This window comes from Zeus faber (genome assembly GCF_960531495.2).
Source record: "Zeus faber genome assembly, chromosome: 10".
In the NCBI taxonomy this organism is placed as follows: domain Eukaryota; kingdom Metazoa; phylum Chordata; class Actinopteri; order Zeiformes; family Zeidae; genus Zeus; species Zeus faber.
Window position 1 is genome coordinate 32,390,486 of NC_137199.1, and position 13,066 is coordinate 32,403,551.

At 44.5% G+C, this 13,066-nt stretch overlaps 1 protein-coding gene across 5 annotated transcripts in view; it reads right to left on the minus strand.

Annotated features, from left to right (window-relative positions):
- LOC307235630 (LIM and calponin homology domains-containing protein 1-like) overlaps positions 1–13,066 on the minus strand; it is a 71,837-nt gene that overhangs the window by 27,581 nt on the left and 31,190 nt on the right. For all 5 annotated transcript variants that reach the window (XM_080007778.1, XM_080007776.1, XM_080007777.1 and 2 more), the window contains exons 4-7: positions 10,088–10,194; positions 8,331–8,361; positions 6,804–6,914; positions 5,284–5,482 (exon numbers count right to left, since the gene is read on the minus strand). In XM_080007778.1, the coding sequence (XP_079863904.1) occupies positions 5,284–5,482; positions 6,804–6,914; positions 8,331–8,361; positions 10,088–10,194 (448 nt within the window). The remainder of the gene's footprint in view (positions 1–5,283; positions 5,483–6,803; positions 6,915–8,330; positions 8,362–10,087; positions 10,195–13,066) is intronic.

Genomic DNA, 13,066 nt, shown 5'->3' on the forward strand with positions numbered 1-13,066 from the left:
GGTTGGTGGTATGTGGTTGAATGTGGTTGTACGTAGTTGTATGTGGTTGTATGTGGTTGTATGTGGTTGTATATGGTTGTATATGGTTGTATGTGGTGGTACGTGGTTGTACGTGGTGGTATGTGGTTGTATGTGGTTGTATGTGGTTGTACGTGGTGGTATGTGGTTGTATTTGTTACGTGGTTGTATGTGGTTGTACGTGGTTGTATGTGGTTGTATGTGGTGGTTTGTGGTGGTATGTGGTTGTATGTGGTGGTATATGGTTGTATGTGGTGGTATGTGGTTGTATGTGGTTGTATGTGGTGGTATGTGGTGGTATGTGGTTGTACGTGGTTGTATGTGGTGGTATGTGGTGGTATGTGGTTGTATGTGGTGGTATGTGGTTGAACGTGGTTGTACGTGGTGGTATGTGGTTGTATGTGGTGGTAGGTGGTTGTACGTGGTTGTACGTGGTTGTACGTGGTTGTATGTGGTGGTATGTGGTGGTATGTGGTTGTACGTGGTTGTACGTGGTGGTATGTGGTTGTATGTGGTTGTATGTGGTTGTACGTGGTTGTACGTGGTTGTACGTGGTAGTATTGTATGTGGTTGTATGTGTGTGCCCCTGCGGTGCGGGGTCTCCTCATGCTCCCTGGGACTGGGTAATGCTCCTCGGTGCTGGGCCTGGGGGTTGCTCCACGGCCCTCTGGCTTCTCTGGGGGCCCGGGGGTCTTCTGTGGCCACAGGGCAGGGTACTCGGGGCTTTTCTGCAGCCGTAGGGTGTCTCAAAGGCTGCGGAGCTCGGGGGCTTCGCTGCTTGAAGGCACCACGACATAATACTGACCTTCAACACCAGTACCAATGGGGATAATGTACACACACACACACACACACACACACACACACACACACACACACACACACACACACACACACACACACACACACACACACACACACACACAGACACACACACACACACACACACACACGACAGGAAGAGGCCACGTGACCAGTAGTAGTTCCAGTTTTCCTGGAGCTAATTCACTGTTTTTTAAAACATGTCGTCGTCCAATGTTTATGTTTTTGTGTAAATGTTGTTTGTTTCTATGTTTAATTGTCTCACCCCTGGTGACTCTCCCTCTTGGAGTAGTAATGATGATTAGTTGTTTATAGACACAAACATGGTAAGATGGTTCTCCAAAGAGGGGGTTGCTGGTGGTTGTGTGCTCTGCTCGTCCCACAGCTCGTCACAGGACAGTTACTGCAGCAGTTGTTGCTGATTAAAGATGAATAAAGAGTTTCATTGCAGGTTGACAAGTTCAACTCCACTTGCAACTCACTCTGTCCTACATGTAATGGAACAAATACTCTGTGTTGTATGTGCAGCATGCTGACAGCACAGGTTAAAATTGTAATAAATAAATATAACGAATGGTGAACATCAGGTTATACTATTCAGTTTTTGTTTTCCAAAATGGTTTTAGTTTTTTTTAAGTGTTTTAAGAAAAGATCAAACAATACAAAAAGTCACCCAACGTATAAATAGTTTCTCATGACATCACTCCCAGCAGCATTTGGGCGTTTTCCTCTGAAGAACTCTACTGCAGGGGAGACGGAAGCACAAAGCGCCTCATTTATCACGACAGGATCCATCTGCAGAACCAAACTGGACAAAGACAGCCGTCCAGATTCAGTTTCATTCACAGATTGAATTAAACTCTTCCACCCAATTACGGAGGCGGAGGTGGGTTTGTCCTGAGAAGTCGTTCAGTCTGAAAGGTCGGGCTCCAGACCGCGTTTGTGTTCATAACCGCTTCTTTTTGTTCTGCGTCGTAATCAAAGCCCCGCTCACCGGGCTGCTGTCCCGCTCACGTTTCGCCGCTGAAAGGCTTCCTGAAACTGATCCAAAGTCAGTTATTATCGTGTGACACTGTAGCTGGGACAAGTCGGATCAACAGCGGTTCAAAGAGTCAGAAAGCTGCGACCAACTTAAATCTGAGAAGTAGAACGTTGATTTTTGACCAGGGCTACTCAAACAGTTTTTTATTAAAGCTTGTCTTACGAATCTCAAACAAAGTCAGAGACCAGGTCCAGACAATTCTAAGTCCAGAACTTCTCTAGAAGCTTATGCAGCTATATGTGGAACATGAAACCAATGCTGTGAACCAAGACTATAGAACGGCCCTGAAGATGGGCGTGCACCAGACACACAATCAAGTGACTGACAGATCTGGGTGAGCACGACAGGTGACCTAAAAGCAACAGATCATCGTTGATGAGACAAACGGTGAAGGAAGCCCAATCGAAAAGAGTGATTCCTCTCACACGTCTTTAAAATGTGAGCGTTTCCTCTCGGTGGTCTTGACTGGAACCACCTCTGCGAGGTGGACTCCTCCTTTTTTGTTGGCCCACCACCCTCGCAAGGGCAACTTTATTTAGTTTCGGTTCATAATGAATAATTATTGTATGTGTAAGAGGAGGATAATTACCATGAGTACAACAAGAGATTGTTATAATAACACAATTAAATCAGGACGCACAGCCTCTTCCTGTCACATCTATGACTATAGGAGATAGAATAACATCATGAGGAGGATGTTTCGGGGGCTAGATATTGACGTGTGTGTGATGTGTCTACTTGTTTGTATGGGAGTGTGTTTTAATTGCCTCTGGTATCAGACCACACCAGCCACCGCCTCTGAGCAGCAGAAAAGCTCCACGCTGCAAGAACGCTCTGAGCCCAAAGCCCCACAGCCACAGAAAAGACCAGAGCTCAAAAAACACCGTCCACTCACGTCCCTGAGATGCACAAACCAATCCACAAACATAAAAGATGAAACCACACCCCCAAAACACCCACCGAAGCCACCTCTACACACAAAAAACAGGCCTCCGACCCTAACCCTGCAGCCGACAGACCAACACCCCACCAGAACCGTCCCACCATATTTCCTCACTTTTTGACAGATTTCCCAGTGTCCCAGTATTGTCTTATTGGTATCCTCCTGTCATTATGGGGTGGATTAACTCCAGGAGTTAGACTCCAGACTTTTTACTGGACTTCTTCAAGGTTTAAGGGGTGAAATACGACATGATAATCTAAAGTTCCCATCGCAGAATGTGAACAAGCTATGAAATAATCACACGTGACGCCACCAAAATCTTCTTTGACCATGTCGTTGTCTCAAGGTCAGAACAAGTTTACAAATCTTTTCTCTCTATAAAATCTTGTGGATTACAAATTGGTTTTCATTCTGAACAGCAGTAGCAGAATCCTGATGATGGAGTGACCTGTTTCTGCAGATAGAAAGAGAAAATTGGCTTTATGCAAAAAGACTGAACAACTCCTTCTCTGAGTCAGACAGAGGGAGGATAAAAACACAAATCTTTGCGCCGAGTATATACTATTTACTATTTTTTTTAATCATTATTTGCCTTTTATGCTCCAACGTGTGTTGCTGTGACACAGAGAGGGTTCTCTCAGTGTATTTCTCCCTCTATCTCTGTATCTTTAATAGAGAATTAAATCGCCAACAGCATGACGTCGGCTGGATGTGCACACGCTTCACTCTGTTCATGGCGCTCGTTCATCATAAACAAGAGCCCAATGGAGTGGAAGATCACCCGAGATCATCCAAGAAGAACACCCAAATTTCTCCCCTGGGGCATTATAAAGATGGATGGACGGACGGATAGAGAGAGATGGATATAGATAGATGGATAGATAGACAGACAGACAGACAGACAGACAGACGTGTGTAAAAGTGTCAAAAAGTCATCGTCCGTAGATGACTTCATCACTCCATCAGCCCAATGTCAAAACAAAAAGCTTCACAGCTTTCAAAACCGAAACCTCTCCCTCCCTCTCTCCCTCTTTCTACCACTCCACTCCACACTCAGAAGGAGTGATCAGAAAGCTGTAACCCCCGGCAACAGACTCCAACACAGAGCCTCCTTTGTCTGGACATGAGGAGCGGATCTGGATCAACCTGCTACACAGAGACCACAGCGAGACAGGAAGATACACTGTGATGGAGAGAGGGGGATGATGACTGGGGGAGATGAGAGAGAGAGAGAGAGACAGACAGAGAGAGAGACAGAGACAGAGAGAGAGAGACAGGCAGAGAGAGAGACAGAGACAGAGAGAGAGAGACAGACAGAGAGAGAGACAGAGACAGAGAGAGAGAGAGATGTTGTGATTGAACATGTGATCTAACACCGGGTGGAATCTGTTTTGTTTGATGTATGAACAAAGTGAACAGACCGGTCTGTGTTTATTTAGAGAGAAGAGAAATAAAGAGAGAGAGGAAGTGGCAGAGGAGGACGATAGGGCCAGATTAGATGATGAATCACAGCACCACGTGTATAATATTACATTGCATTTAGCAGACGCTTTCATCCAAAGCGACTTACAATTATTCAAACAGCGACGGACGCAGCCATCAGGAGCAATGAGGGGTTAAGTGTCTTGCTCAAGGACACTACAGCATGCTAGCAAGAGGAGCCTGGGATCCAACCAGCAACCTTTAGATGACTAGACCACCAGCTCTACCTCCTGAGCTACCATCCCCTAATAATATAAACAATACTGTATTGTAACATTAAATATTTATAGTATATATGAATATATTATAGTATTTCAAACGTTTTATCATCCTCAAATTAAAAATACATTATATATACGATATAGTTATTGTGTTGTCCTGAATTTCCCCCGGGGAATCAACAAAGTGGATGCACCGATTGTGAAATTCTGGGCCAATACCAATACCGATGTATAATATAACAATTTGGGCGATAGCTGATGCCAATACCAATGTTTTCCGAGTTCCCCTGAACGCAGCATCACTGACTGCTTGGAGCGCTGCAGAGAGCCGTGCCCACGTCTTCTGAAATCGATCACAAGTGGCGTCTCTCTCTCGGACGGAAAAAATAATAAAGATAAAAACGCCAAAATGAGTCGCCAAATATAAATTGGCCCAACACTGGATAAAGATCAACCGGTGCCATGGCTGAATGGTTTTGTCTTATTTGAGGACAGGCCGATGGCAATCAACACGGCGAATATCATCCGATACCGATGTACGGCCGATAAACCGATGCATCCCTCATGATTATGGATGAAATCTCATCTGGTATTACGTCTTAATATCACTTCCTTTTTCCAGTAAATCTGTTTTTTTCCAGTTCAGGGATTCGAAGTTCGTGTGTGAACTCATCATGGATTACCTCATCAGTTCCCTGGACATCTGCATTCGTAACAATATTAAAATAATAAAAATAATAATAAAATACTCCCACCATCGCTGCAGCTGTGGGGGACCTGGACGTCCGGAGACGGCGTTTGCTGTGAGCGCGATCCGAACGAGTCCAGGCTGTCGAAGGAGTCTTCTCGGGCGTGGCGAGGGGGCGACAGGGACTCGCTGCGCTCAGAGTCCCAGCAGTCGATGTACCCGCTGTCCCTGGTGCTGCCTTTGGGGCTGTCGGCGTCCTCCGCCTCCTGGAGACGCACACACACACACACACACACACACACACACACACACACACACACACACACACACACACTCGTACGTTCACGGAGACTTGGCTGAGACTCACCAGACTGAGCTGGAAATGTGACGTTAAATTCCAGGACTCAGACTCTCCAGCCCCCCTGTCATGGTCACTACCGTACATTCATCTTACTGGAACCAGAGAACCTAAAAAAAAAGAGTACTTCAACCCTTCCATTTGTTTCTGTGTTATGCAGAATGTTTATTACCATAGGAGGTGGTGACTCTTCCTTCAATGGTTGAAGTAAAATAAATAAATTCATCAACATCTCGACATTTATCATTTATTATTTCACCTTGTAATCGACTTGTCTCCTATTGTGCCTTTCTATCTCTCCATCTCCCCTCCTCTCTCTCTCTGGCCCTGTAGGATTAATGGAGGTGGAGAAAAGTCCTTCCTGTCAGCGACAGGAACTTCCTGCCCCTCCTCCACCCTGCTCCATCTTATCTGAGGTCTCCATCTCCTCCACCCGCCGTGAGAATAAACCGCTCTTGCACTTTAACAAATACTGGATTGAATCAACCAGACAGAAGAAGCAAGTCCCGTTTTGCAAGGAACAGATAAAATACATTTTGTTTTCAAATATGTTTTATATTGGCATTTTAAACCTGCACATGTACAAATGTACAAGTTTTGCAAATTTGCAATAGTTGTAAAACAGCGAGTGGAACTGCAGATGTATTGTTGCCTTGGTAGGGAAACACTCGCTTCTTGTTCGACTGCACGGTTCGTCTCTTTCCTCTTTTTGTGTTGATGCCTCTGAGGTTTATTCCCACAGAGCTTTGTCTTACATTGCACGTGTGTGTGTGTGTGTGTGTGTGTGTGTGTGTGCGTGTGTGTGTGCTGCTAACGCCAGCTTCGCCGCTGCCCTCGGGGTGACGCTGCAGTCTGACTGAAACACCAGGGCGAGCCTCTGCTCCCCCACAGCGTGGAGGACGCACCAGTCTAACGGGACCGACCCAGACATCCCAGCATGCACTGCAGCGACAACGCTGCGACTGAGGGAAACCACAGCAGGTCTCGGTCGCCTCTTGACGAACCTTTTGCGAGTTCGTCCACAACTTTGCGTCGTTAAACTCCCGGTTTCTGTGCAAAGCGCTCCCTGCTGCTGGATCTACACCGACAGCAACTGAAGCCTTTCTCGGCGGAATCGTCACCTGGAGGATCTACGTCACGTCTCTTATTCTTCTTATCTGTATAGAAGATCTCCTCCCATATCCCTGTGCCTCTCGCTTCGTTCCCTGTCCACGCTCCACCGGACCAACCTTTCGCATCTGTGCCAGCAGGCCCTCGAACTCCTTCAGGTCCAGGGTCGGCCCGCTGTAGGAGGTGCAGGCGTTGGCGGCGCGGCCCAGCCAGTAGAGGGTGATCAGAACCTGGAGGGAGAGGAGGAGAAGAGCAGCACCACCACCGTTTGAAGGTCACAATCATTCCACATGAGATGGAACTCTACTGCCCCCGGTGGGCAAACATTTAAGGCTGCAAAGATTATGGTAAAATTCAAAAAGGTGCAGGGCTGGAAGCATCGAAACATCTCAGAACAAGAAGAACAGAGTCCAGTTAAAGCTGCTTGATCAATGTCACATGACAGAGGCTCCAACCTGAGCCTGTCTTTCACTCATTCATTGTTTCCTGCTGCAGTTCTGTTTCTGTGGGAGGATCAACTGTCGTTATGATGGAGGCCTGGAAGTATGTCATTAATTGAATTCAATTGAATTGATAGGTTACCAAAAAAAAAAACAATCCCACGATAAAGAGAGAGCTTTAACTCGGCCCCAAGATCCTTCATCACTTTAACATCCCAGCCACAGCTTCCTGAGATCAAGAACCAACAGCACAGACAGAGTCCGGAAATAATGTCTTATGATGAAACATGATTATTCACAATTAAATCTCCAACATTGATTTCAGGTAACGAGCTCCATTTTGCAGGGTTTGAGGTGACGCAGCGACACCGTATTATAATCAGATCAAAACCAAACCTCTGCTTTGATTGGTTCTGACTTGTAGTGTTCCGTCCCACAATGCAACACTGCCTGGCTTCCTGGAGCCTGAGATCAGAATTTTCAGCTGCACAAACAAGACAAGACCGAGCTATTGTTCTGGTTCTGAACACACACACACACACACACACACACACACACACACACACACACACACACACACACACACACACACACACACACACACACACACATCATTGTTTACACCTCCATCATGTAATCGCTCCATCCAGTTATGCCCCTCCCCTTTAAAAGTGCACCATCCACTGTTTCCACAGCAGCTCCACCTCCTCCCTGCAGCAACAGCTACACCCCCCCTCGCTCCATAAGCTATGTGCTAATATAGCATGTGCAAATGAACAGCACACACACACACACACACACACACACACACACACACACACACACACACACACACACACACACACACACACACACACACACACAGTATAGCAGCTGCACACTACACGCAGAGAGAAAGTGGAGTGAAGGAGAGTAAAGGAGAGAAAGATGGAGGGAGAGAAGCTGCTTGAACAGATCCATCAGCTTCTTTGGAAAATTCTGATGTTTACAATATTTTACATTTAATTTAAGTTCAAGAAGTTTGAAAATAGTGAAAAAAGACTTAAAGGAATATTCTGCTGAAGTGATATTTTGAGGTTTCATCGCATCAAGTCTTAAAATAGGTTTAAAGGAAAGAGAAGGAGGAGTGGAGGAAAAACTAGAACAGGAAGAAGAGACAGAGAGAGAGAGAGAGACAGGCGCTGAAAACCAAAATGCATGACTTACATTCTTCAGCTTTCTGCTGCAGTTTGTTAACCTGAGGGAGAGAGAGCGAGGGAGGGAGGGAGGGAGGGAGAGAGAGAGCTTTCAATTAAACATTTCAGACATATGCTTTTAAAAACACACACACACACACACACACACACAGGTCAAGTCACTGCTGTTAGGAGTAACAACGTTATAATATCAAACTAATTTTTCATTATTAATTATTTGTCAATCTGAACTGATAATCAGATCAGTATCACAATATATTGATTACATAACAGTACTAATTATACTATTAACACAATGTAAATATATCGTCAGAATGCCATGGCACCGCTGTCACATCATTGACATCATTACTTCACGTCCATCAATACCGTGACATCACGATGTGAGCCAAGGAGCCAGTGCCAACAAGTCAATCAATCAGTCAGAAAACAGGCTGTCAATTGATTCTGATCAATAGTGATCATTGCAACTCCCTCACATCAAGAAGGAAATCAAAACAGCCACGAGTTTTGCATTTGATCTCCATGAGGAACTGGAGGTGAAGCTGTTTACTGTGCAGGAGAACACTCAACACACACACGCACACACACACGCACGCACGCACGCACGCACGCGCGCACGCACACCTGACAGAACTTGTCAAACTGTTGAAACAGGTAAAATCAACACTGTCCTCTCTCTCTTTCTGACAGCTTGATGAGTGCTGCTAATGTTAAGACAGCACGTGTCACACACACACACACACACACACACACACACACACACACACACACACACACACACACACACACACACACACACACACACACACACACACACACACACACACACACACACTCACACACACACACACACACACACACTCTCTAAACATCAATCTGTGTGTGTTGCTAGGCGACAGTGTGGTGTTGGTTGGTTGCGTGTTGTGAAACCTTGTGTTTAGTTTGGACGAGGAGCTGCTGCACGAACAGATACTACATTGTTACTCCATCATCAGTCAGTACTGTGTCCTGTCAGTACTGTGTGTCCTGTCAGTACTCTGTATCCTGTCAGTACTCTGTATCCTGTCAGTACTGTGTCCTATCAGTACTGTGTCCTGTCAGTACTGTGTGTCCTGTGAGTACTGTGTGTCCTGTGAGTACTGTGTGTCCTGTGAGTACTGTGTCCTGTCAGTACTGTGTGTCCTGTGAGTACTGTGTGTTCTGTGAGTACTGTGTGTCCTGTCAGTACTGTGTCCTGTCAGTACTGTGTCCTGTCAGTACTGTGTATCCTGTCAGTACTGTGTATCCTGTCAGTACTGCAGCTGAGCCAGATGATGGTGTCAGATAGTTTGACAGACAGACTGAGACACATGATGATGTGATTGAGTCTGGATCTACGACAAAAGGTATAAAAGCAAAGTGGAAATGCTGCTGAGGTGTCGCAGATTCCACAAACACCCTGTCCTACTGTCCATCTGCCTTAATGTCCACCTGTCCTACTGTCCACCTGTCCTCCTGTCGCCCTGTCCTCCTGTCGCCCTGTCCTACTGTCCCACTGTCCTGCTGTCCTCCTGGTCCCATCTCCCAGCCTCCTCACCTTATCCCCAGGGCCTTATTCTTTTGGTCGCAACCCAAAGCTCAAAGACTGACCGGTAAATTCATGGTATATATATAAAGTGTGAAAGGTGTTAAAATTAATAAATAATAAGTTAAACTTTAATTAAACATTAATCTCATGAACTAGGCAGGAAGTAGCAGGAAGCAGCAGGAAGCTGCAGCTCTTACTTGGCGTTGGGTCGAGTTGAGGCGTCCTGAAGATCTCCAGGTTCAAACAACTGAGATCCCTTCAAGCCCAGATCCTCACATCCACGGAGAAACACACTCAGGTTGTCCTGGAGGGGGCGTGCACACACACACACACACACACACACACACACACACACACACACACACACACACACACACACACACACACACACACACACACACACACACACACACACAGACACACACAGACACACACACAAAATATAAATGTGTATGTATGAAGGAAATATTGAATATGAAATATGAACAACACATCCGCATCACTTTCATATCTGAAGTACTCCAGGTTGTTTGAAAGGTGAATATCCATAAATTGATTGTTTTATAATTTTATTTTGTGATAATGAATGATCTGAACTAATCCACAAAGTTGATAAATCACAGAGCTGTAAAACAACATTAAAAGTATAACATGTCAGATGACTTTCCTTTAGCTATAACTACATAACAGAGCAAATAATATATGAAAAGATAATACTTCATCTATTAATCCCGTGGAGGATTACATTTTTCACATTGTTTTAATAATAACGAAAAAAAAAAAACTACTAACCCTAATAATAATGATAGCGGTAGTAATGTTAGTACCACAAAAAATAAGAATAATAACAACAATAAGAAATTCATAATTGTATTAATAATATACAACTTGAAATAACAATCATGTCATTCATTACAATTAAAAATATGTAATTAATAACACAAACAGGCCAACCCAGGAAAGCAAGGATGATATTTTAAGATGGAATGAAATGATAAAAATCTCATCTTTTGAAACAGAAGAAAAACAGGGAGAGTCAGACACCAGGACATTCCTCTCTGAGTATCAATCATGTGTATTTTAATAAGAGTAGAGGTCCTGGCTACTTCCACACAGACATGGTGCATCATCAACAGGGTGACTTCACTAGAGCCAGCGTCATGTCATGTGGTGTCCCAAGGGTGAATGGCACTGCAAGGCATAGCTTTTTATTATACGGCTCCATTCAGGTGAGGCAGCGCCACTGGTGGAGGATCTCCAGGACCAATGCTGTTGTTTATGTGCAGTACATGTATTTAATCTGTAATTTGTTGAATGAGAATGATGTCTTAATGCATGTCATGTTTTTTGTTCTAACATCGAGGTCCTCGTAGAAAATAAGTATTTTTACACCTTTAACCTAAAATAAAAATCAATCAATCAATCATCCATCCACCTTGGTGCTGCTTACACTCTGTACACAACGCTCCGTCCCCAAAACGTCCCCATGTTACTCGTCACTGTCATCTCGTCCCAAATCTCTTTGTTTTGATGCCACCTGAGACTGATTCTACTTTCCATTCGTCTTCTCTTTCTCCTCTGGTTCCCAGGCTCCCCCCCCCCCTCCCCCTCTCTCTCCCTCTCCAGCTGAAGTGCTTCCCTCTGCCTCCCTCCCTCTCTGGGTGACACAATTTCCTCTCTGCCCTGATACACACACACACACACACACACACACACAATTTTATCTTAGCATGTTTTAGTTATTATTCATTATTCGTGTCACTCACACTGTGTGTTGTGGTGAAATGTAACTTTCATTTTATAATAAGAAATATCAGCTACTGGTTAACAAATGACTGAAGAAAATGACCCCAGGAAATATGAACATTTAGACCATGAGAAAACATCACACACACACACACACACGTGCGCACATTCACTCACATGCACGCACGCTTCCTGTGTTTTTCTCTGCTCTGTTGCACCACACCCACCAATACACGTTTACTGTACACACACACTACAGATGGTATTTGGCAGGAAACTCCCGATTTTATATCAACACAATTTTTTTCCAACATTATTTCATAATTGAGTGCATCTGATTCTTTAAACATCAGATCTGGGAAATAATAAAATCCTTAATCCCAAACAAACTGTTAAAGACGATACATATCATGTGTTAGGTCAGTCTTTCCCAGTTTTATTTATTTATTATTATTTATTTATTGTATGTTTTAAAGAACCAAACTACCTTTTACTTATAACCACTTATCATCCACTATCATCAGTGCGAAGCCGCCTGTGTAAGTCAACGTGTTGGTGCTGTTGGGTTGCCAGTTCAGTCAGCTGGGCTTTGTTGACGTTAATGTTCTGGCGTTAGGCACTGCATTTCGTACCTGGCAACCCCCAACGCACTCGAAGCGACGCTTCACAGCGGATAATCCCCGATGGATAAATGGTCACATGTCAAAAAGAGTTCAGAATGTATCGGCCTTTAAAACAAGTAACATCTCTGTTCTGGACACACAGGGAGGAAACTGGCATCCACCTTCTCATCTGAATCTGGGAAAGATCCACAAAAAGCCAAATTCACTAAAAACTTGAGTATCCCTGTGATGGATGAACCCAGGTATAAATATTATGTCTGTCGCAGTCAGACTTGATGACTGACGGACGTAGTGACCCAAACATTGCTGCAATAATAAACGACCGGGAGCGTGAAAATGTATTTTCTTCCTTGGGGAATAGGAAGAGAATAACCATCGCAGATAAACTGAAAAAAGGGGGAGTTTAAAAACACCGCATTTTGAAACTCACACGGAAGCACAGTTACAACAGGTTTATAAAGTCTTCGAAATAAGTGAAGTAACTTGAACAATTTCAGCTTTCTTCACAGAAACGTGTTGTAATTCACACGGTAATGATTTGAAAAATTACATAAGTTTTACAAGGCTCCGCAGCTCCCTTTCAAATGTGCTTCTTGTCTATTAACACACTGTAAAACAATCCACAGCCGCCCTGGTCCCAGCCACACTGCCAGCGTCTGATTACCCCACAACTCCTCAGAGAGTCATTTTCCCATCAGCCCCCAAACAGGAAGTGACACGGGAAGTTGCCGTGACGATCTGATAACAGCACACTGCTTGTTTGTGTGTTTCTCACCTCGGTACTCACATCATGACTGGGAAAAACCC